The following is a 25,352-nucleotide window of genomic DNA, read 5'->3' on the forward strand; positions in this document are numbered from 1 at the left end:
ATAGCACAGCTGTTAGGTTGCTTGCTTAGTCTGCACGAAGCTCCAGGTTCAGTCCCTTGCTCTGCACTAAAACCAGCCTTGGCCGTACACAACTCTATCCCCGGTGCTTGGCTGGTAGAGGCAGAAAGATCAGCATTTCAAAGTCATCCTCAGCTACACAGTGGGCTCAAAATCAGCCTAGCCATAGAACCGTGACTCATAACGAATTCAAAGCAGCATGCATGTAACAAAATGAGAAAATAAATACAGAAGCATAAGACACATGTGTTAGCGCTGTAGAGGATGGAGGGATTTTTTTTCCCTGAGCCATATGTTGTATTGGTATTAGAATCTTTTGAAAAGTGTTCATGTAAATATTTATGCCTCAAGATGAAATGTTTCCTCATAAGAAAAAAATGAGTTAAGATTTCAAGCCAGAGGCCAGCATTTGCCTAAAACAGAAGACACAGGCCCATCGTCATGTTTTCCATGTGTTGTTCATTTTAGTGATTAAAGAGTACAATAATGGGGGTTGGGGATTTAGCTCAGTGGTAGAGCGCTTACCTAGGAAGCGCAAGGCCCTGGGTTCGGTCCCCAGCTCCGAAAAAAAGAACCAAAAAAAAAAAAAAAGAGTACAATAATGATACTGTGAAACTGGAATTTAGACTAATCCAAAGAGAGCAAACTCAGAAGGCAAGACATACATATTTTGGTTCCTTCAATATTTTGTAAATATTATCAAAGGGGATGAAGGTGGCTGTAGAGAAAGAAGTGTGTTTTACTCCTGGCAGAATATGTTTGTGTGTTACCTAGCACAGTCATATTACACTTCAATGGTGGGACTTTTTGTGTATATGCAATCTTATCATGCTATTGAAGGTCATTTCATGTTTGTCAAAGCAATGCATACTCTTTTAGTTCCAAATTGATCTGGTTACTTTGAGCATTGAAACACAAAATATGTAAAGATTTCAATTCAGATTGAGTATCTGAAATTTCTTAATGCTGTTACTAGAAATTGATGTGCTTTAGCAAAATGAAAACTACTTAGGTCATCATACCATGATCTTAAATTTTTAACAGATTAACGTATAACAAGTTGTTTTCATATCTCCCACGTTAATCTAATCTGTGAACTCATTATTTCTTAGAAACATGTTTTCCTTCCTTTTCTTTGACATGTACAATGTCTTTGAGACCATACTTGTCATGAAGCTGGTACATTAGTGAACTGGAATGAGAATTGATTTGGTAACATGTTGTAAGCACTGTTGGCAGAGACATGCTGGCAAGAGTAAGTTTCTTAGTCATTGCCACTTCCTGAGATGACTGCTTTAAAAGAAGCTTTGGGAGACCGGGTCTGAACTTTGAGTTCAAGACAGAGCGTGTCCCTTTGAATTGTCTGGCTTGGTTTAGTGCCGAGTGATGTAGACTGTAGAGTCCTACGAGATATGCTCAAAGTACTCCAGAGTGGATCCTAATTCCTTGGAAGGCATTTCAGCCCCATTTGCATAAAGTCTTTTAATGGGTAAATACATGTTAGGCATTTAGCCATTCTGGCATTTTAAAAGTTGGAAAGATCCTTCATTTTCCCATAAGAGGAACCAAATACAATTTGGTTGAGAATAACCTGTCTTTTTGCAGCTCAATAGTGGCGTACCAGCCAGCTGGAGACAACAGCCACACCTTTGATGTTACAGCCATGTTCAAATCTATTGGAATTTTCCTTGGGATCTTCAGTGGATCTTTTGCAATGGGTGCTGCAACAGGAGTGGTGACAGCTTTAATATCCTTTTGTTACATTTATTTTTTCTCACTAGCTTACTGAGGTAGTTTAATAAGGCATAGTTTTTCCTACTCCCATGACTGGAATTGTCTTATAGTTATTAACTTTTTAACCAAGAAGTTGTTCTGAATAATGAAGCAGAAGTCTTTGTTAATATGTTACTTGATGAATTTCATTGCTTTGCATGGGCTCAGTGACTTAAAACATGTATTTGAGGCTGGTCCTGAATTTACTATGGAGCTGAGGATGCCTGGGAAGTTCTGATCCTCCTGTTTCTTCCTCGAAAGTGCTGGAAGTATAGGTATATGCCAACACACCCAGTTTATGCAGTGTTCAGGCTAAACCCAGGGCTTTGTGCGTGTCTGGACAGCCTTCTACCAATGGAGCTATATTTGCGGCCCTTACCCCTCTTTTTGTTTTCAATTCATTTTATGTTTATAACTGTTTGGTTTGTATGTATGTCTGTGCTCTGTGTATAGGTGCCTGCAGAGGTCAAAAGAGGACGTTTGGATCTCTTGGAATTGGAGTTAACATACAGTTGTGAGCCACTGAGGGTGGGGTTGCTGGGATCTGAACCCAGGTCCTCTGTAAGACAGCCAGTGTTGTTAACCACTGAGCTATTTTTCTAGTCCCTATCCCCCCTCCCTTTTTTGAGATTGAATCCTTAATTATGGTAGCCAAAGTTGCCCTTAAATCAAGATCTTCCTGCCTTGATCTACAGAGTGCTAGGATTTAGAAATGCTAAACTGCTCCCAAACTGACACTAAAGGAGTTTTTGAGTAGACAGACAAACTAGCTCTTCAAGGATGAATTTTAAATCTATAGATTACATTATCATGAAGTAAATAGGACCCCCAAAGTCTCTGGGTATTTTGTACTGTTGGTCATCTCTGTCACCTCCTAGTTTAATAGAACAAACAGAAAATGCATGTTTCTGGGTGAGAACATATGTGCTTATCCTGTCTCAATTGCAAATTTTGTTTACTAGAGCCTTGGGCTGGGAACCCAAAGGACTTGGGTTTTAGCTCTGATGCTGTCACTAGCTAGCCACAAGAAATACAGGACAACTGATTCTTATGTTCATTTGGGAGACATTTGCTGATTTCCCGCTGTATGTCAGATGTCATGTTCTGGGAACAAAGATGAAATAAACATGGCCCCTGCGTTGCAGACACAAATATGATAGTGGTTGATATTTGAGCTCTGGAGCTCAGTGTAGGAGAATAGGAGGTTAGGGAGGTTGAGTCGGACTGGACGAGCTCCAAAGTTTCTACCTATAAAACTTTTTTAAGATCCATTTTTTACTTTTATTTATGTGTATGTATAAGTATTTGGCACATGTGTACATGTGTCCACAGAAGCAAGCAGAGGACATCGAAGGCCGTAGGGCTGGAGTTCCAGGTGGTTATTAGCCACCCTTACAGCCCAGATGAGGTCCTTTGGAAGAACATTAAGTGTTCTTAACCACTCATAACCACTGAGCCATCTCTCTAGCTTCATCCAGCTAGAAATCTTTGAAGACGCTTTCATGTAAAACATGTGTGATTCTTTTTTAATCCTCTTGGTTTTATGCTGGAAGAGACTACATTTTTAATAGGTGAACTTTTTAATAGCTGAACTGAGGCATAAAGGGTAGTAAAGGGGCTTTGGTGGCAACTGGCACAGGCTGTATCTCCTCTCTGGTACAAGAGCCTTGGCTAGGAAGTGGATCTTGTTCTTATTTGTTACAGTGCTAGTTCAGGAATTGACTGTATGTCTAGCCCTAGATTTATTACAACTTAACCCTGCTACCCACATGGACTTTTTAGACTAGTATATGGGAGTGAAGCACCTCGGTTTCTTCATCATGAACTGGAGGCTTTGCATTGCAGATGGGCTAGAAGATCAAATAGATGTGAAACTCCACAGAAGTTACATGTTCGTTCTTATGAATGCAAATTGTTGTAATAATGGAAAGTGCCTTGCTTTGGGACACAACGTAATGGAGTTTTGTCACAGTGGGTCTCAGTCTGCTGCTTCTGTCCATGTTTTTTATTTGTTTTCTGGCAAGGTATGTCATATCCATAAGTCAATAGGAATATCTGATTTTTGAGATTTTTCTCCTGATAGGAGGGCAGCTCCATAAGATTTCGTTGGAAGAATTTCCCACCATTGGTGCTATTTCCCTTTGTGTCTTTTTCATTAGAGAGGCTGAAGAGCTCTTCTGTAACTTTCATGATTCCCTTGGATTGACTGTTATTTTTCTAGTCACAGTTGTATATTATTATTGTTACGAAGCTTAACAGTGTCACGTGACAAAGTTCACAAAGCTGCGGGAGTTCCAGCTGTTGGAGACAGGTCTGTTCTTCTTGATGTCCTGGAGCACCTTCCTTTTGGCCGAAGCATGGGGTTTTACAGGTGGGTGACTTACCTTGCATTGTAAGTCCCTATGAGGAATCACTTAGAGAGCCACTTTCCCAAGTGAACCTACTTTACTCTATTTGAACATACTTACTATGGTTGGGAGTCAGGTGGAGGTTCAAGTGTAACAAAGACTTTCAATGGAAACAGTTGGTTCATCCCAACAAAATAAGTCAAAGTAACCGAGAATGTCAACACTATAAATGGAATCTACTTCAGCAAAATAAGATGCGTAGGATACAGTTTGGAAAGCTCCCTTTCTGTGACTTGTACTTCGCTGTCTTTGCAGGTGTGGTTGCAGTATTGTTCTGTGGCATCACACAAGCACATTACACGTACAATAATTTGTCTACGGAATCTCAGCATAGAACGAAGCAGGTAAGAGAAACTTTATAATCAATGAATAAAATTTTCCTCCTCTTACCAAAACAAAAGTTTTCTTTTTTCAACTTAAGTATCTGATCATTTCAGGATGGTGCCTGCTCTTCCTTTGAGTCTGGAAATGACTGGGACTGACAGGTGGCAGGTAGCAGCTCCTAGGGTAGCAGTTAGAGTAGCCAGATGCTATTTTATTGGACTTCCAGTAACGAGCCAGTTTGCTCCCTTGTCTCTTAGTGTCTCCCTTACCCAGTGGCTACGAGGAGCAACCACATGAGGGCCCACTCTGAAAAGAATTCTGAAGGAATTAGGCGTTAGACATATAATTTTCCAATCTTAGATATAGAAAACAAATTCACAAGCAGTGTAATGTGTGCAGTGGGAACATGGGCATACGTGAGGACTGTAGTGAGAACTAGGAACATTCAGTTTTGTAGAAGGCTAGAAGGTAAATTGAGTCTAGAAAGGATCAATGCTAAAGCAAAATAGCTCTCTTTCTCTCTATATCCTTCCCCCTCCCTCCCCCCCTCTCTTTTCTACTCCCTCCTTCCCCCCCTGCCCCTCCATCCCCCCTTCCCGGAGCCACAAAGTTAGTATACTTTTCCTAACACTTCAAAGAAAGTTAGGCTCCCCCTTCAGAGCATTTGCATGGAGGTTATAAATCTCTTTTGCCAAATAATTTAGTACACTGAATGTACAGAAAAAAAATAGCCAGGGGGTTTGTCTTGTTTTAGGTAGCAAGGAAGGGCATAAAAAGAACAAGCTAAGAGTTTCCAGTCTTCTTGGTGATTTGGAACTAGCATAGAGAAAACACAGACATGTATGCACATACGTGCGTGCGTGTACACACACACACACACACACACACACACACACACACACACACACACCCTAAGACTGCTTTTTTGCTAAAGTGGCTATAAGTACATAGACCTTGTGCTTGTAAAGCCTCAAATATTCACTCTCTTGCACCCACTGGGGTTTTGCCAGCCTCTTTATTCAGAGTTAGAGCCACAATAGCTCTGATTCTACTATTTTGTGGCTATGTGATGAGGGAGAAGTTAAAGAATTTATTCATGTTTCAGTTTTGTTCTGACTCCTGAGATAAAAATGTGATGTGTGCCTGGAACCTTTACTTAGTACTGTGATCAGGCCCATAAGTAAAAGGGAAAGAGGAACTTTTTGCCATTAAACAAGCACATAGAGATAAGAATATATTGCCATTCATAGAAAATATATACTTATTTTAGTGTTTGTTCTTATTTTTAGTGGTAAGCCTACTGTGCTTTTTCGTTAAGTTCTGGGGCTAGAATCCAGGGCCTCTTATTTGGTGGCCAAGCGCTCTGCCACTGTGCTGTATCCCCAGACGCTCTAGCTTTCTTTAAAAACATTTTTAATTCAGTTTTGGCAACTGGGGAGATAGTTCAGGGGTAAAAGTACTTGCTGTGCAAGTGTGGGGCCCTGAGTTCAAATCTCCAGAATGTGTGTATATGTTGGATGCATAACATGAGTGTCTGCAACCCCAGTGCTCCTGACAGAAGGTGGAAATAGACACAAGAGAATCCTCACATGCCTGGCCGTTAGCTACCTGCTGTCCACAGCACACAGTCAACAGACCCTGTCTCAGACAAGCTGGAAGCCAAGGACTAACACTAAAGATTGAACTCTGACCTATACTATGTGCTGTGACGCATGTACCTACATTCATATACACAACAGATATACAGACAAATGTCCTTAGGAGCAGGATGATCTGGAGTTCAAGGCCAGCCTAAGTTACAGAGTAAGACAATGTTCTAAGACTTTCCTCCAAACAATAACAAAAACTCAAGCCTGAACTAACTTGCTCAAAGCCATAGAGCTAGCAAGTAGGGAAGGTGTGGTTTAAGCCTAGGCATTCAGACTCCTGAGCACAGATTCTTCTATGTCCTATTATGGTGGGTAGATGTCTTCTGGGAAAGATCACGGACAGATAGAGCTGTTGGAGGGCCTTCGCTTTATTAGAAAGGTCCCATACATCTTTCTAATGTGGTACGTTAACAGTAAAGTAACAGTCAGTGACTAAAGGGGCTTTGGCAGACATTGGAGGGTACTGAGTATATCACAGAGAAGCCCTGTGTTAGGAGTTAGTGAGACAGTCAAGGTGACAACACACCAGCGATATGACAGTGGTCACGAGGCATCCTCTGCCAGGGCAAAAGAAGTTCAACTGTGTTCTGCAGCTTTTAGAGGACATCATCTTGAAACTCATTTTAAGAGCAACTTGCTGGTTGGAGATGAGAAGTGGTCATGAAGAGCTTACAAATCATTTAGGTTTCGAATCATGTATAGAAATTGATAAAGCAACACTGGCTTTGGAGGGGCGGAGTAACTGAGGGTGGGGACTGGGAGAAGGGTGCTGATGGGGGAACATGAGGCTGTTATGTTTCTGGCTCTTTCTGTGGGTTTGGAAATGACAACTCTACGTGTGCTCCCCTCTGAGCCAGTGCTTCCAGATGTCTATATGAGCTGTACATATATAAAATGTCAATCGCTCAGGTTTTCACAGTGATGCTTACTTACTGGAACCTTTTACATTTCTTTTCAGTTGTTTGAGCTTCTCAATTTTTTAGCGGAGAACTTCATCTTTTCCTACATGGGGCTGACGCTGTTCACCTTCCAGAATCATGTCTTTAACCCAACATTTGTTGTAGGCGCATTCGTATCCTTTATCATGTGTCTGTTTGGAGATGTTCATGTGGTTGATAAAATATTTAAATGCGTGAGGTTTTTCTGAGAACTAAGTAAGGATGTCAGCTGTTCTTCCCAGTTCCAGTGTAGTCTTTTTTCTGCTCTATTTCCATTTGAAATTTATTGCACAAAAATGTTGACAGATTGGAATGGCAGAAAAGACTCTTACTGCTTTGCCAACCTCGAAGGTAAAAAAGTATTTGTCCAGCCATGTACCATGTAACTATAATCCTGTGAAGGTGGGAAGACCTGAACTAAGAGGCTTTCAGCACCGCTTCTGTCTCAGAGTCAAATTGGAAATTGAACAGTGGAGCAGCTTGGGGCATGCTGCTTCCCTAAGGGAAAGCCCTGACTTCCGTCTCTGGCACAGAAGGAACAGCCACTCTCCTGTTATTAAAGGCAAGGGAACCCGAGTATGGGAACAGTTAGTCTGTGCCATGGGACGATGTGTCAATGATGGGGAATAAGGCCTGATCTTGCCACAGTTTCTCTGTTTCATGTAAATGAGCATTTTTACCTTTAAAGCTAACTTGAGCAGCCAGCAGAGTAGCTCTGAGAGTAAAGATGATTGCTACCATGGCTGACAGTTTTAGTTTATTCCTTGGGACCCATGTGGTGGAAGTTGAGAACTATCTCCTACGAATTGACTTCTGCCCTCCACACTTGTGTTGTGGCAAGATATCAATCTTCCATGTCTTGTGTCTTTGTCCAGGAAGACTTAGTAATAAATGTAATAACATACTTATAAAGTAAAAACAACTTGAAATGAAGAATCTGAGAACATGAAAGGCAACCTTATGGCAAGATAGTAACAGGCAGCTTCTGAAGTGCAGAGGAACTGGCCTCCAGTTGGTGAAGGACATATGGAGAGAAAGTAGAGTTCCAAGCTGATGGCTTCTATTTTCATAAAGTAGGAAGTGATATCGCCTGCTGAGAATAGAATAGCAAGGTACACAGGCTATTTGTTGTGTAAGAAATGACATGGAAACTTACTCTTTACCTTACATGGTATATGGGGGTTAAGAGCCCTGGACTATCTTAGCTGGGTGACTCCAGCTCCACAGCCTTGCAGGACCTGTAGTGACATGGAGGAGCCCCGCTGACCTCAGTCACACTGCTGTCCTTAGAAAGGATCATCTCTCTGCAGGATCTATCCACAGGAAAAGTTTTGGCTTGGATTCCCTAGAGTGAGTAAGCTGAAAGAGTACAAGAATGCAAGCCAGGGTACCTTTTATAGACTAATGTTAGAGGTGAAATCTCATAATCACTTCTGCAGTATTCTGCTGGTCATACAGACCAACTGTGATACAGGGTAAGTAGGGATCACAAAGGCTGAGTACTATATAACACAAGGCAGGGGCATTAGGGACCATATAGAAGGCTGCTCCCACAGATAGGAGTTTGGGGTAAGGTAGAGAGGACGTTTATGTAATAGTCATAGAAACTTAGGAGAGAGTTGCCCAAAGAATTGTAGTACTGTTAGGCAGCATTAAATGGTGGCCCATTTAACTTTAAGGAATAGGTACTTACAAGATACCAATCTTCCATGCTGTGTGTCTTTGTCCAGGAAGACTTAGTAGTAAGTAAGCACAGAAAAGAAAAAAACATTGGGTCCCTTGAGGTATGTGGTTTTGTTGAGAGAGTACACTGGAAACAGAAAAGAGCAAAGCAGATGTGGGTTTCGGGAAGAGTGTCTGTCTCAACCACATGGAGAAGAAAAGAAGTGGAGGAAGAATGGGGCTGACCGTCAGAGGGAAGCAGATAGTGCTCTTTGTACTGAAGAGCCCCAGGAGCTGGGCTGATCACAGCCTGATAGTTAACCCTGAAATGTGTACCCAGGGAAATGAATGTTTAACTAAGTGATTCTCAAGAGAAGCATTAAAGCGCCGCAGAATCCATCCAGAGAGCAAGTGAGATGCGTGTTAGAAAGGGAGGTTTACTCAAATGCCATTCTTCAGTCTTACAGAAAACAACAAATGTCCTATCAATAAGAGGAGAGCCTCAGCCAGAAGACAAGCATGAGCTCAGAGCTTCAGGGCTTCAGAGCTCGTCACTATTTGAAGGGTTTTTTTGTGAATAATCACAGTTGTTTAATGTATAGTACTTAATCTACAAACAAGGTTAAATAGTCACAAGGTTTTTGAGTCTGTTAGGATTTAAAATTCTCAGTAAAGAATCTATGAAAATGATTCTTCCCTTGTCCAAGATGCCTTGTCTCTGGTAGCCTGGGTTACATGACAACAACTCAAATGAACCCAGGTTTAAATGAGTTAAAGGAGATAGAGGTTTATTTCTGAGCTTGTGTGACCAGAGAATTGTTAGGAATGCAGGCAGTCTTGAAGCTGTTCTCCTTAGGGAGTTGGCCGCATTCTTGTGATCGGTGGCATCTGAGCCGTGTACCTCCTAATTACCTTTAAGGGCACTACTCAGAATGTACACTTGTACACACACTCAGAATGTACACTTGTACACTCACTTGTACACAACGTTGGCAACACCTATCTGCAAGGGAAGCTAAGATTTATACTCTTTATCTGGGCAGCTGTGTTCTTCAAAATTGGAGCTAAAAGGGAGGAGGGTCTTGTACTTAGAAGGGAAGACTAGGTATGGGTCTGGGAGCGAGCAGCAGCATCACACTGCCTCCCATGCATTACTGCTGTTGTTACCTTCTCTTTCTTTCTCAATGGAATTGTTTGCAAAGAGAAATGTCATTTTACTATATATTACAAAAGGAAAAATGAAGACAGTACAGAAAGCTGTCCTACACCTCACAGCCCATTTCTCCTGGCTAGCACCTCAGGACCACATAGTACATTTGTTGCAAGGAATCAGCTCATAGTGATGCAGTAAGTAAACTTGATGCTCATCCCCAGTCCCGCGGCATTCCTCTAGTGCGCTTTTGCTATATCAAAGTCCTACCCAGGACAACACAGTACATTTGCTTTGTAGGATCCACTTGACTGAGAGTCCCTCAGTTGTTCCTTACTTTTAATGAGTCCTGAGAATTTTGAGGGTATTGATTGACCCAGGCATTTTGTCGAATGTGCTTCAATTGCAATTTGTCTGATGTTTCCCCCTAAGATTGAACTGGATCACATATATATTCTTTGGGAGGAATACTATGGAAATGAAGGGCCATTGCCATCATATCATGTCAAGGGTACATATTTATTAACACTAAGGTTGATGCTAGTCTTAGTCAGGTGGCTGATAAGTTTTCCCATTATAAACTGACTTGTGTTTTTCTTTCTATTTTGTGCTGCTTGGAAAAAGAGCCACCCCATGCAGCCCACATTTACAGAGTATGGAATTAGGATTCATCTCCGCTAGAACGAAATTTTTACAGAATCACTTGTGGCATATAGGAGATTTATATCTATTATCCCTCACTTGATGTTTGATTCAGCTGTTTATTTATAGCATTGTTTATCTATTATTTATATAAATAATAGTTATTATTTGATACATTGGATTATTTACAACATTTAAAAGTTTTGGTGCTTAGAGTGTCGCCTCTTTAGCCATTAGGAGCTTGTTCACTAGAAACCTGCTTCCATTTGATGCCTTGTCATCATGGTCAAGAGAATATTTTTACCACTTCCTCACTTTCTGGAACTATAAGTTGCTTCTATTCATCTTGTGCACTTTCCACTGGAGCTCAAGAACTGTCCATTTCTCCAAGGAGCTCTAGTTCCTTTTATTGGGAAAAATGGTATTGGAAACCAAGATCCGGGCTTTGGGTGTGCTTAGGACACTGGGTGTTCTTACTTCCAAACAGTGTCCATGGACAGAGGAAGATACATACTACATCATGTGCACACAGATATGTCTGTAAGCATTTCTGTTTGTAACTGGCTGCATCTCCTACCATGAGTTTGTACTGATGTCTCCAACTGTAACCCATTACCATCAATCAGCCAAACATCTTCCCTTGTTGGTCTGTACATTTCTGTCCCAACCATAAGGAGCTTGACTGCTGGCATCTTCCATTCAATTCTTGACTTGTTCAATTGCAGTATATGTAGATGGTAAAGGCAGGAATATATTGGGGAAAATGTGTTATCAGGCAGTTTTGTCACTGTGTGAGCATATTTATATAAACCTCCATGAAATAAATCAGTTATTGGAAGAAGCTTGGTGATTCAGTTAGGTTACTTGATAAACATGGGATAAATGGCGCTGTTGCTGGTGTAACAACATTCTGTTTCTCAGTAAAATGGTTTTACACATGCCATGGGGCTACATGTGGATTTCAGAGGCCAATTTTCAAGATTTGGTTCTCTCCTTCCAGTGTGTGGGTCCCAGGAAGTGATCTAAGATCTTAAGGCTTAGCAGCGAGCTCCTCTATCTACTGAGCTGTCTCCTTTGCCCAAATGTTTTCTTTGATAAGTAGAAAGAATGCACTGAAATAATGATAGAAAGTATAATATAGTAAATACGTAAACCAATAACAGTCCCTTATTACCAGATTTTCTGTACCACATATAATTGTATGTGCTATTCTTTTTTTTTATTTATTTATTTTATGTATATGAACACACTGTAGCTGTCTTCAGACATACCAGAAGAGGGTATCAGATCTCATTACAGATGGTTGTGAGCCACCATGTGGTTGCTGGGAATTGAACTCAGGACCTCTGGAAGAGCAGGCAATGCTCTTAACCGCTGAGCCATCTCTCCAGCCCGTATGTGCTATTCTTATATGTGAGTGACAGTACAGTAAGTAGATTTGTTCATGCCAACATCAGCATAGTCACATGAATAATGTTATGATGTCATATTAGCTCTATTATAATTAGATGGCCCACCATGATGTGAGCACTCTTTCTTTATGTAAACTCTTATGCAGTACATGACTCTATAAGAATGCTCAGATTGTTGACTACTATTTCCTTGGGAAACCCACCCAAGCAACCTATCATTTTTCTCTCTTCTTGGTTTTTCATTTGTTATTTTTCAAATGGGGTCTCATGTAGCCTATGCTACCTTCAAACTTGCTCTCCAGCCAAGGCGAACTTTGAGTTCCTTCCCTCCTGCTTTTACTTCTAATGCCCAGCTAATGAGTATATAAGTCTTACATGCAGTTCCTTTGCCTTTGGCCTTAGCAATTGCACTCTCCTTGAGTAGTATTCGCATCAGCACTGTTTCAACCATGATGCTTTGCTTTGATTATTATATTTCCCTTTCTACTCCTTTCAGGAAATGTGGTGGGGATAGCACTGCGAACCCTGCAGTAAAATTTGCAGTTACAAAGCACCAGGTTTCTGTAGACAATGGATAGAGGAGGAAAAGACACCAAAACCATCTCTTAGTGAAGATCCATCTTTTTTTTTAAAGATTTATTCATTTATTATATATAAGTACACTGTAGCTGTCTTCAGACACACCAGAAGAGGGCATCGGATCTCTTTACAGATGGTTGTGAGCCACCATGTGGTTGCTGGGATTTGAACTCAGGACCTCTGGAAGAGCAGTCGGGTGCTCTTAACCACTGAGCCATCTCTCCAGCCCCTGTGAAGATCCATCTTAACTGACATGAAAAGTGAACTATTTGCAGGTCGGAAGTGTACATTTAGTGAGAGCCAGCTAGGCTTTGCAGGAATTGCAGCCGCATGAAGTGGCTGAGCTGCCCTCTTTTGTGTTCCTAGGAAGGGTGGGGACATTTATTCAGCACTATCCTTCGCCCTATCAACAGTGCAGTGGAAGTGAGTGAGTTTGTGATGTAATAAAGAAGGTCCTGTTTTATACATTCTTTTCTGCACTTCATGGGTTTCCTACATGCTGGACACGCACTATCAAGTTTGGTAGCAACTAACTGTATTGCGATGATTTAAGTGTCAATGTGTTTAAATGAAACAAGATTAAAATGACAGTTGCACAGTCATACTGATGGTGTTCCAGATGCTCTATAGATATAATAAGAAATGCTCCCTCACCCCCTTGAATGCACACTTTAAATTAATAGTACTAAAGGAAATGATCCTTAACCAACTCTTAATGATTTTAGATCGCTATTTTCTTGGGAAGAGCTGCCAATATTTACCCCTTGTCTCTCTTACTTAATTTGGGTAGAAGAAGTAAGATTGGATCAAATTTTCAACATATGATGATGTTTGCTGGTAAGTTCCAATTTCTTCTTGTGTCTACCCCTCAATCTACCATTCCGAAGAGTCAGAAATACTGAAACTGGGTCCTCAAATAGAAAACTCTTCTTAGCATCACCCATTCCCTTCTGTGGGAACTTTTCACACACTGCTTCCAAATCTTTGGTTCCAAAATATGTCACACAAAGTAAAGAAGTTAAAGATGAATACATTTTTTTACAGAAAAACCTGCAAATAAATGTTGATAAAAGTTCTATACATAATGGTCAAAAACCTGAAAAATAACTGACTCGTTGTCCTGTTCAGTATAGGGGCTGAACCTAGTACCCCGTGCATAGCAAGCAAACAATCCATGATTAAGATATCTATATCAATGGCATCTGTATCTCCCCAGCCTCTCCCCTTTAGAGAACATTCTGCTTTGTTGTTGCTGCTCTTGCTGCTGGTTTTTTTTTTTTTTTCGAGAAAGGGTTTCTCTATGTAGCCCTAATTGTCCTGAAGCTCAATTTGTAGCCCAGTCTGACATCGAATTTCACAGAGATCTGCCTGCCTCTGCCTTTCAAGTGCTGGGATTAAAGGTAGGCGCCACCACCGCCTGGCAACATGGGGTCTAAGTTGTTCAGACTTGCTTTGAAATTACTGTGTAGTTTAAGCAAGCCTTGAATTTATTTGTGACCCTCCTGCCACAGCTTCCTATGTCGTTGGGATTAATGACCTGTACCACCAGACCTGGCATTTGCCTGCATTTCAACAGGAAAATGGGACAGGGAAGAACCTGATAAATCTGTGCTGTGGAAAATTACTAAGCAATAAAAACAAACATTTATTCACATAGTGGTGTGAATTAGTCTCAAAAGTGGTATGTTTAATGAAGGAAGCCAGTCTTGAAATTTACATGTATGATTCTGTTGATAAGACATTTTTAAAAGACATAATAGTAGTGGTGGAGAGCAGGTCAGGGTGCTGACAAGGTTGGGCTAACGGGCAGCACAAAGCAATTTGCACAGGAAAAGTAAAATGCTCAGTGTTGATTGTGGCAGTGGTCACACCCTTCTCTGCATCTTCAAGACAGTATAAACTGAATTCACTTTACATAAATGACTAAATTGTAAAGAACTGTTTAGAGGTCAAGGTAGGTCTGGTAGCAGGATGATATACTCCCAGCACTCGGATCACTGTTGCAGGATGACGGTGAAATTGAGAACCGCCTGGGCTACATTAGCAAAACCCGATCTGAAAAATCAACCAAACCAAAGATCAGTGAAAGTCAGTTTTACACTCTAAATCTGCTCATCATTCTTTACGTATGTTAATCCTTTTTCATATCTGTTTATGTGATCCCGAGTATTGAGGTTATGTTTTATATCTCTTGTTATATAGCTTATGTAGCGTGAAGTTATTGACCAAGCGCTTGTATCCCTGCAGGTCTCCGTGGTGCAATGGCATTTGCCTTGGCCATTCGAGATACCGCCACTTACGCCCGGCAAATGATGTTCAGCACTACACTCCTGATCGTGTTCTTTACTGTGTGGGTGTTTGGTGGAGGTACCACTGCCATGCTGTCGTGCCTGCACATAAGGTAAATAGGAATGGGGGACCTCGTTTCCACACTCCATTTCGACTCAATTTACTGTCATTTTTTGTCATGAGAAGATGTTTAAGCTTTGGAAAATTTAAGTTTTTATTTTTCCCTGTTCAAAAGTGCATAACCTAATATAGAAAAAATTAAACTGCAAGAAAAAGAAATGGAAAGCTTGCTACTAGTCTGAAGGTTTAGCATTGCAAACATTTTATTCACTTCAGGGAACGGGCAAGCAACAGGAAAGTGCCCCACTATACTGGTTTTGAAATGTGGTAATAGAGGAAAATTTCTTGTAGCATGGGCATTTGCACTGGTAAATATCTTCCTATTGTTTGAATAGTTGTATGTTTCCTGGCTAATTTAACCAATCTCTATTGTGGTAGTGTTACACTGCTTTTAGGCTTTCACTATTTCCATCTGCATCTGACGGTTTGCTGTTACTATTACTAAACAACTGAGTGCTCTGAAGCCAATGTGCCACGTTCTTGTTTAATTCTTTCTTTAGGATGCATTTCCACAAGGGGAGTTGATTGATCCATAAGATATGCATGTATTTAAGGCTTTTGCTCAGCATATCAGGTCCGATCCATCAGCAGTGTGTGAGTCCGGTTTACTCCAGCACTAATGGATACCAGACAATACCATTCCTTTTCCTCTTTCCTATCAGCGCCATTTCTAACCTAACAAACCAAAATCTTGCAGTCATGATCTTCAGTGTGTCCTGCTTAATGTATTCAGTTTGAAAGCCGTCTTGTATCTCAGGAGTTCTGCATTTGTTTCCATGGATACAGCAGCCTGTGTCTGAAGCCTTTGTAGATTGCAGTCCTCTGTTTGGCTGAAACTTCATAGGTATTAAGAGCTTGTGCGCTTCCAGCCTGATTTTGAAAAACAGCATTTCACCTATTAGTGAATCTGTCATCTGTTTCTTTAACTTTCTATTGTGCTCTTTATCATTGCATAGATAAGCTAGCCCTGAATTACACAGTAAATGTTGTTAATTTCTTGATCTCTCTTTAATGTTCAAATCCTTTCTAATTTTTGTGCTATTTCTGTGTATAGTAGATAATATAGTGCAGCGTGCATGCTTTTATAATCCGGTAATGTTCTTATAATGCTACTTATTACTTGTAGGAGACCTTGATATTTATTAAGCACCTACTATGTGCTGGGAATTCCATTCCACGTGTTTAACATGTTTATCAAATCAGTAACAATTTTACAAAAAAAATAGGCTTTAAAATGTTGTTAATAGTTCAATATCATGCCAGTAATTAAATGGTAGACAGAGGAACCTCTGCTCATAGTTCCTTCAGACCATGGCGCATCAAGAAATGAGTGATAAATTTTGAAAGGACTAACCTTCTTTTCTCTAAAGCTTGTAACTGAAGACACCTCCAGAAAGAGTAAAACAGATTGTGAGACATCCTAGAAAAACTGCTCAGGAAGAGTCAGTGTGTTTCCCTCGCTGTCTTCTACACGGAACAAACAAGTTCCTCTGCTCTACCATCCTCCTCAAGAGAGAAAACAAAATCCCACCTATCCACAGAGTTTTGTCTACATCACTAGATTTGAAAGCTCTTCGGATGACCCTCTTACCTGCCAGGCAGCAACACTGGAGACTTAATTATACCCACTGCCGTTATGCCTTAGAGTGTGGCTTGGTCTCCTGCTTTCTTGCAGTTTTGGCCTGTCTGTGAATAAGCTATATGTTAATTTTAAACATGTTTCTGATTAATAGAAGTACATTTTTCCTTCCTCTAGTCCTTCCCATGTCCATCTACCCTCAAGTGAGGCCATCCATTTTTATAGTGCTCACTGATACTTTTTTGAATGCAGTGAAGACTAGCATGTCAAACAGTTGTAAGACATATAGTCTTTAATTTTTACATTTTAATTCACATTATTGTTTTAATTTTTCTACAATTACAATATCACATTTACTCAATAGCTATATCACAAATATTCCATTTTCTCTATTTTTAGCTGTTAGTAAATTCTTAATAATCAACTACAGAATGCCAGTATTTATGTCATTATTATTGCTGTAATTACCAGTTATCTATATATCGGCATTTAAAGCCTAAAATGTTGGGTTCTCCTTCCTATGCATATTTGGGAGTAAAGGCAAAGGCTATGTTTAAGCATCTCTTTCCTGCCCCCTCACTTTTTAGTCCTAGTTTGAAGTGGCTAATGAGTTGGGACTACTAAAGATTCATGTATGTCCAAACCTACCATTACACTCTTGGTCTTTCCTTCTTCCCTGCTTTCTACATCTGCAGCATGACACCTCTTCCCCCGAGTGGCAAGGATTTGCTGAACTAGCATCTGCAAAGCTCTTTGCACACTATTTCAAGTAATATTTACTGAGTGATTTGGTAGCGCCTCCAACCCACTGGTTCCTAGCAGATTATTTTGTATCCTCAGGGGATTATTTGACAACATATTAGAGTTGTTTTCGATGGTCACAACTAGGGGAAGGGACTGCTATTGCTGTGTAGTAGGCAGAGGCCAGCATCCTGTTAAGCATCCTACAGGGCATGGACTAGGCTACTATCTAGACCTGCAATTAAAGAATTGTCTGGCCCAAAATGCAATTAGTGCTAAAATGAAATAACCTTATTCAAAAGGACGGTGGCAATAAAAAAGAAAAATTCCTTGTTACAATTTAGTGAGGAAAGTGATAATACACTAGTAAATAAATAAATGAGCATGACAATTTTAGATGATACTACATGTGATGGAAATTAAGATGTTGTGATCGTGCCTGGGAATGTGGTATATATAATATGAAGAAGCCAAGCTAGGTCTCTTAGAGAGGTTATATTTGAGCCCAGTCCGCTTGGGTGGTAAGACTCTGCCAGTTCAACAATGACCAGGAAGAACAGTCCAGACAGAGGGAAAAATCAGTAGCAAAGACGCGAAGGCAGGAGCAGATACGGCCTGTTTGACACAGAGAAAACTTGCGTGATGAGAGTGATCAAATGGTAAGTAGAGAAACTGGTGGACCAGACCTGAAGGGATCATGATACTGAGAACCCGTGAAGGACCAGTAGCAAAGATTTTTGACTTCCCTAGTTACATGATCTTAGTCTCAGTTACCCAGATTGGGGTGACATGGGATCACATTGTATGGCCATGTTGCAAGACCTTACTTACCACTGGGTTTACAGGGGAGCTATAGGTTGTCCCTTCTGATGTAGGGTCTTGTATATAGCGAAGACTTTGGGTTGGAAAATGCCATGGGGACCTTGAGGATAATAAAGCAAGGGAAATGGTCTAATTTCCAGTGTAAAAAGATCACGTCCCTGTGTCCTAGAAGTAGCAGATCCCCAGTGAGTTTATCAGCTTGCATCCTTTGACATGTGTGACAGGCACACTTGGCTCCCCATCATTTAGCTAGCGCACATGCTTTGCAGTTCTTTGTCTCTGAGCCTTTGCGTGGCCTGGGATTCCCTTTCATTCACAAGAATTGACACTACTACCCTTCCCTCTTCCGCATTCCTTCTTCTTGGAGTTGCGGTGTAGCATTGGGTCTGTCCATCACAGCAATGAGCCCGTTCATCCTTGTAATCCAATACTGCTAGAAGACTACATACCACTTAGTGCTAGTGATGCATCAAGCACTTGAAACATTTGTAGTACATTGTTCTCATTTAATCCTGGCAGGAACACTTTGTGGTGATACTATATGGGTTGTTCTTAGGGCCACATAGACTGACTGAACTCACATAGCTAGCTAGAAATTATCCTGGAGAAGTCCATCCTGCCTTAATGGCAAACTCTTTTGTGAGTCTGCTGTAGTTGGGTCTGTTTCTCCACAGGCTGTGAGCCCCTTGAAAACAGGGGCCATGTTTAATTCATGTCTATGCCCTGTGCCTAGCACAGTGCCTGGCAAGTAATAAGTGTTCTCTAAATGTTTATTACACTGGTTTTGGATACTGCCGTTTTAATGTTCTAAGTGTTCTATCATCTTGACCACTAGGTGTCACTTGAGATGCATAAATGTGGTTAGAGTCCAATGTGACTGGGAAGCTATTAAACAGTTTCTGGACATTTCTAACAAATGAGCCTTTGTTTGAGTTTTGAATCTGGTTGCGGCCACCTATTTTAAAATACTTGACCATGACTCCCTTACCTTCCAGATGTAGCCTTGTATCATTTCCCTCTTTTGAGTGTTGTCCTTGCAGATGTTGCTACAGCTTCTTGTACTTCTGTGTTGTCTGTGCTGTCTGTAGTTGGTAACCGAATCAATAAACATTTGAGCACCTATTGTGTGTCAGGTACTATGCTAGACTCTGGGGATACAGAGATGAATTGAGACATGGCCTTTACCCTCAAGGAGCTCACAGTCTTTTTGGGGAGACGGACAGGTAAATAATTATACTGTACTGTGATATATTTTGTAATAAAGAACTTAGAAAGGGCTGCAGAAACACAAAGGGAGGTGATTCTGTGTGTCATAGAGCAGCTACTTTGGCACTTGACAAGGGAGTAGAAAGGTCAGGGGGGACACACATTGCCACCTGAGGGAATGAGTGGCATGAGCCCAAACCAGTATTGAGTCTTGGAGTTGACAAAGGTCTGGGAAAGGGAATGGGTAATGCAGGACACATGGAAGCCAATGATGGGCCGTGGGGAAGGCAGGTTGGAGTTAGGGTGGCTACTAGTGTGTGGAGAATTTTGAGTGTCCTACAAAGGACTTTAGACTTAAAAGGATCGAGGATTGTGAGCTGTTGTCAGAAGCTTCTGTGAAACAGTGACCTAAGGAGTCCATGCCTTGGAGAGTGAACTCTGGGGACAGCCTGGCATGTGGAAAGGCTTACTCAACCCTCAGCTATGAGTCAGACTACAGGCTGGAACAACACAGATGGGTGGCAAGGAGAGACCTGACAGGCAGGGTAGGAGAAAGAACAGAGCTGGCCAGTTCTTAGTGTAGAGAGGAGACTCAGAACTGCCTAACGAACTTGGTCCCTGGGATGTCCAAAGAAGGAATTTGATGTAGATGCACAGGACTTCTGAGGAACCAAGGCTAATGTCCATCAGTCACCCTGCAGTGTGCCTGGGACTGAACCCTCCTCTGTCATCCTAAGAATGTTGCCATGAGAGCAGTATGCCAGCTTTGTTTGTCAAACTTTCTAATCATTCTTACTGCTTAGAGTGGACTGACATTGAGAAGAAGTGCTATTTTACCGAAACTGGTAAGTGAGGTTTTAGAAGTAGAATATCTGCCCTGCCTGCCTTAGACCCAAAGCTGTTGTTAAAGAAAGCAGCATGCATCAGAGAAGAGAGAGAACAGTGACCATTCTGGAGCTTCTGTGTTGAGAAAAGCATTTTCTGGACAATGAATATATGAGTAGACCTTCCATTGGATTCAATAAATCTCATTTACTCTTTGTGTTTTTCCTTTAGGGTTGGTGTTGATTCAGACCAAGAACATTTGGTAAATATGTGCTTGTGCTGTCCCTGGCATTTCTGCCCAATGTTCAGTTGTTTGGAAAGAAAACTGTCTCTCATAGTCTTCATGCCTCTTTTTGATCCTGTTTTGTTGGCCTCGGCTTTTAACTGACATCATTTCTGGTTTTTCTCACTATTCCATAGAAACAGAGCCATAGTTTAGGCTGTAAGTAGCTATCAAGGGTGACAGCTTTCCTATCTGTGGCCATCCTGGGTTTCTGCCATGAGGAGAATGGGCTCTTAAGCGCTCCTGGGTGTTCAAGTGACTGCTCTGGCACGAGGAGCCTTTTTCCACTCTAGTTGCGCATGAAGGCTGGTCTCTGATGTCAGTCCCACTCCAGCTGCTCTTCCTGTGTAACTTTCAAGTTGGATGACCAGCAGCTGCCCTTGAGAACCGCCTTGAAGCTTCTGAATCTCCAGCTGGTCTCCCCTGCATGTTTTGGGGGTTACACTCTCTTACCCTAAGCCTAAGCCTTTTCAACACAGCTCACTTCCTTCCGAGTGTCAGTTTCTCAGCTGTGAGCTCCAGACTTGTGGACTGAGCACAGCAGAACTGTCTGCACTCATGAGACTGACCGCCCTTTTCTGGTATTTTCCACCCTCTTTTTAATGGTTTCTGAGCACCACAGAATAAGTGATTCTTTATTACACATTAGATAAGAAATCACATACGAGGATTTTGAAGATGGAAAATACCTTTTGTAACATAATTTCTATTGTTTTCTGAAGCAAGTCATGGCATATTTTTTGTACACTGTGTGCTTTAAATGAAAACTTTTATTCAATTCATTTCCTAAATGCTAATTTTGAGTGATGACTATGTGCATGGGTGTGTGCGTGCGTGTATGTGATATACTAAGTAGTTGCCTGTTTTGTGGTCAGAATCTTAAAGTAGAATTCCTTGGGCAAACCAGATTATATACCCACATCTTTGTAAGCTTCTGGGATAGGTCCAAGGGCTTATAGTGTTTCAGTGCCTGTGCCTCTGTCATAAAACACTACATTGACACAGCTCTGTTACCCCTGTCACTGCAGAGGACAAATATGGATAGAGGCAGATAGGTGACTACCAGTTATGGTAAACAGAAATATATTTCCATTGCTTTCAGAACCCTATGGACAGACATTAGCAAGGTAGTCCAGTGGCTAAAGGTACTGACTAGAAAAGCCTGACACTCTGAGTCTGACCCCTGGTACCCATGGAAAAGTGGAATGAAAGAAGTGACTCCACAGTGTTGTTCTTAATACATACATACATACATACATACATACATACATACATACATACACACATACACACATACCACACACACATATACACATACCACACACACATACACACATACCACACACTGCACACACACATACACATACACACATACCACACCACACACACACACCACACACCCCACACCACACACACAGAGCACACCACACAAACACACACACCACACACCATACACACACACCACACACCACACACACACACACCACACACACCCCACACCACACATACACAGCACACCACACAGACACACTCACCACACACCACACACACCACACACCACACACACACACCACATACCACACACCACACACACCACACACCACACACACACAGCACACCACACAAACACACACCACACACACACACGCATGCACACACTGATAAAAATAAATAAAATTAAAAAATAAACCCACACACCACACACACACACATACATACACACATACATACCACACACACACACCACACGCCACAAACACACATACACACACACCACACAAACACACACCACACACACAACACACCACACAAACACACACCACACACCCCACACCACACAAACACAGCACACCACACAAACACACACACACACCCCACACCACACACATACACACGCATGCACACACTGATAAAAATAAATACAATTAAAAAATAAACCCACATACATATATACACACATACATACCACACGCCACACACACACACACACATACACACACACCACACACCACACACACACCACACACACCCCACACCACACACACACAGCACACCACACAAACACACACACCACACACCACACACACACCACATACCACACACCACACACACACAGCACACCACACAGACACACACACCACACAAACACACCACACACACCCCACACCACACACACACACACATGCACACACTGATAAAAATAAATAAAATTAAAAAATAAACCCACACACCACACACACACACATACATACACACACACATACATACCACACACATACATACCACACGCCACACACATACACACACACCACACAAACACACACCACACACACTCCACACCACACACACACAGCACACCACACAAACACACACCACACACACCCCACACCACACACAGAGCACACCACACAAACACACACACCACACACCACACACACCACACACCCCACACCACACACACAGCACACCCCACACCACACACACAGCACACCACACAAACACACACACACACGCATGCACACACTGATAAAATAAATACAATTAAAAAATAAACCCACACACATACATACATACACACATACATACCACACACACACATACCACATGCCACACACACGCATACATACCACACACCACACACATACACCACACACACCACACACACACATACACACACACACCACATACCACACACACACATACACCACACACACACAGCAGACACACACATACACACACACCACATACACACACACCACACACACACACATACACACACACACCATGCACACACATACACACACACACTCCACCACACACACGTCACATCACACACACACACACACACACACTGATAAAAATAAATACAATTAAAAAATAAACCTGTATGGACATGCCAATTGCATTGTTCACTCAGTAATGCTTATTATGTCCATGATGAAGCTTGAGGAAGATTCTAGTTTGTACGGAGCTTAGGAGTGCACAGTTATTAAATGGTAAGATCAATCAGAAGATGATTTGCTTTAAAGAAGTGAAAACAAGGCCAACAAGATGGCTCAGTGAGTAAAAGCTTGCCAAGCAAGTCTGATGAGCTAGGTTCAATCCCTAGAACCCATGTTGGAAGGAGATAGCCCCTAATACACAGCACAGCAGTGGTAGCACTAATAAAGATGAAATTAAAAAGAAGGGAAGGAAAAACATTTTAGATGAGACAGTTCTATGGGCTAGAAATATAGCTCCTTGGTAGAATGTGCATGAGCTTCCGGTTCCAGCGTCAGCATTGCTTAAACAAGAAAATAAGTGAAGGCATGAGAAACTTAATACTGTATAGGCAAGTTCTTTTGTGCTTGTGAGCACATGTGATGTTCTCAGATATTTTTATAGTTTTTAATGTATGTGTTCACCCATGTTGAGGAGAAAAGTAAGCTATTTGGGGATTAGAAAGGGCAGGAGAGAGACAAAACCCAGACTCTAAATTTTGTGCCCTTAGAAAAATCACAAAACCATGAGCATTAGTTCTGGAAAGGGTCTTGGGGAATCTGTAATGTTTGTCCTCTATACATGAAGAAATGCAGGTCTCGAGAATGACTAGTTAATGTCTGAGCCAGGACTAAATGCCTGACTACTGGATACCGTGGTTTGAAAAAGACAGTTCATAGTTTAGTAAGCTATTTTAGAAGCTGCCTGCTGGCTGTGTTAGTTTTCCCTCCTGGCCAGTGAGTTCTACCATAGCATTCTCTTGTCTTCAGTTTGACACCGTGTTCTGCACATAGTAGCAAGTTTGATAATGCCAGTTATTTTGGAAGTCCATGACACAGCTCTCCAAAGATAGAGTGAGATGTTTTCTTCTATAGGTGCCACAGCATGGGTGGTGGAAGCGTTTCAGATTAAGAGGGTAAATTAACCCACACTGACTTTTCTTTGAGTGTGTGTGTGTGTGTGTGTGTGTGTGTGTGTGTGTGTGTGTGTGTGCATATGGGCATGCATGTGCTACAGTATATGTGATGATCAGAGCAACCTTGGGTAGAATAAAATAGGCCCTCTTTGATGTGGATCAGTGTATACACCAGGCTAGCTGCTCTGTGAGCTTCCGGAGAGTCTCTTGTCTTTACTGTCTATCTCATTCTGTTAGCATTCAAGTTACAAGAATTGTTGCTATGCCTAGCTTCATGTGGGTTCTGGGGATTTGAACTTGGGTCTTCATGCTTGCATGGCAAGTACTTTTCTCATAGATATATCTCCTTAGGCCCCACATTAATTTTTATAATAATTTTATGATTATATATTCTCCACCCACTTTACTTTTCTCCCTTCAACCTCTCTTATACACCCTCCCTCCTTATTCTTCCTCTCAAATTTCTAGCCTCCTTTTCTTTAATTGACTCCACATTGACTCTTAAGTGGTAATAGAGTCATAAATTAGGAAGCCACGTGAGTCACAGAGATACTTAGGAAACCACTTCAGTTTCCTACACCAAAGTTGTATTATACAAGCCCCTGATTTTCTAATGTTGCCTGTGTTGGACATCATCTTTCATGAAGTCTCTATTTCTGATTCCACAAACGAATGGCTCTAAATAAATCTGTCTACGTCTTTGGTATTGATTGGTGTATCATCTGTCTGCAGGGTGTTCCTGACAACGAAAGGAGAACCACCAAAGCAGAGAGTGCCTGGCTCTTTCGGATGTGGTACAACTTCGATCATAAGTATCCTTAATGATAAAACATGATAGAACAGGCATGGATAAGTAGAGTTTAATGAAACGGTTCAGTCTGCATGTGTGCACCTGTAAGCACCAACACATCTGTGTGTGTGCTGGGGTGCTGGAGAGGAACCCAATGGTTTGTGCATGCTAAACATGTACTTTACACCGAGCTGCAGCTGCAGCCCCAGAACAGCTGTCTTGCCTTCCTGAAGCAGAATGTAAAACT

General features: G+C 41.5%; 1 protein-coding gene across 4 annotated transcripts in view; it reads left to right on the forward strand.

Moving 5' to 3' along the window:
- The window catches only part of Slc9a6 (solute carrier family 9 member A6), a 56,073-nt gene that overhangs the window by 21,831 nt on the left and 8,890 nt on the right, over nt 1-25,352 (forward strand). For 2 of the 4 annotated variants that reach the window (NM_001419592.1, XM_087599688.1), the window contains 9 exons: nt 1,624-1,765; nt 4,057-4,162; nt 4,455-4,543; nt 7,131-7,244; nt 13,281-13,392; nt 14,803-14,956; nt 19,240-19,329; nt 20,369-20,399; nt 25,048-25,127. In NM_001419592.1, the coding sequence (NP_001406521.1) occupies nt 1,624-1,765; nt 4,057-4,162; nt 4,455-4,543; nt 7,131-7,244; nt 13,281-13,392; nt 14,803-14,956; nt 19,240-19,329; nt 20,369-20,399; nt 25,048-25,127 (918 nt within the window). The remainder of the gene's footprint in view (nt 1-1,623; nt 1,766-4,056; nt 4,163-4,454; nt 4,544-7,130; nt 7,245-13,280; nt 13,393-14,802; nt 14,957-19,239; nt 19,330-20,368; nt 20,400-25,047; nt 25,128-25,352) is intronic. The other 2 variants (XM_087599690.1, XM_087599689.1) reach the window with 1 other exon arrangement.

The sequence above is a fragment of the Rattus norvegicus genome, chromosome X (assembly GCF_021556685.1).
Source record: "Rattus norvegicus strain SHRSP/BbbUtx chromosome X, alternate assembly SHRSP_T2T, whole genome shotgun sequence".
NCBI lineage: Eukaryota > Metazoa > Chordata > Mammalia > Rodentia > Muridae > Rattus > Rattus norvegicus.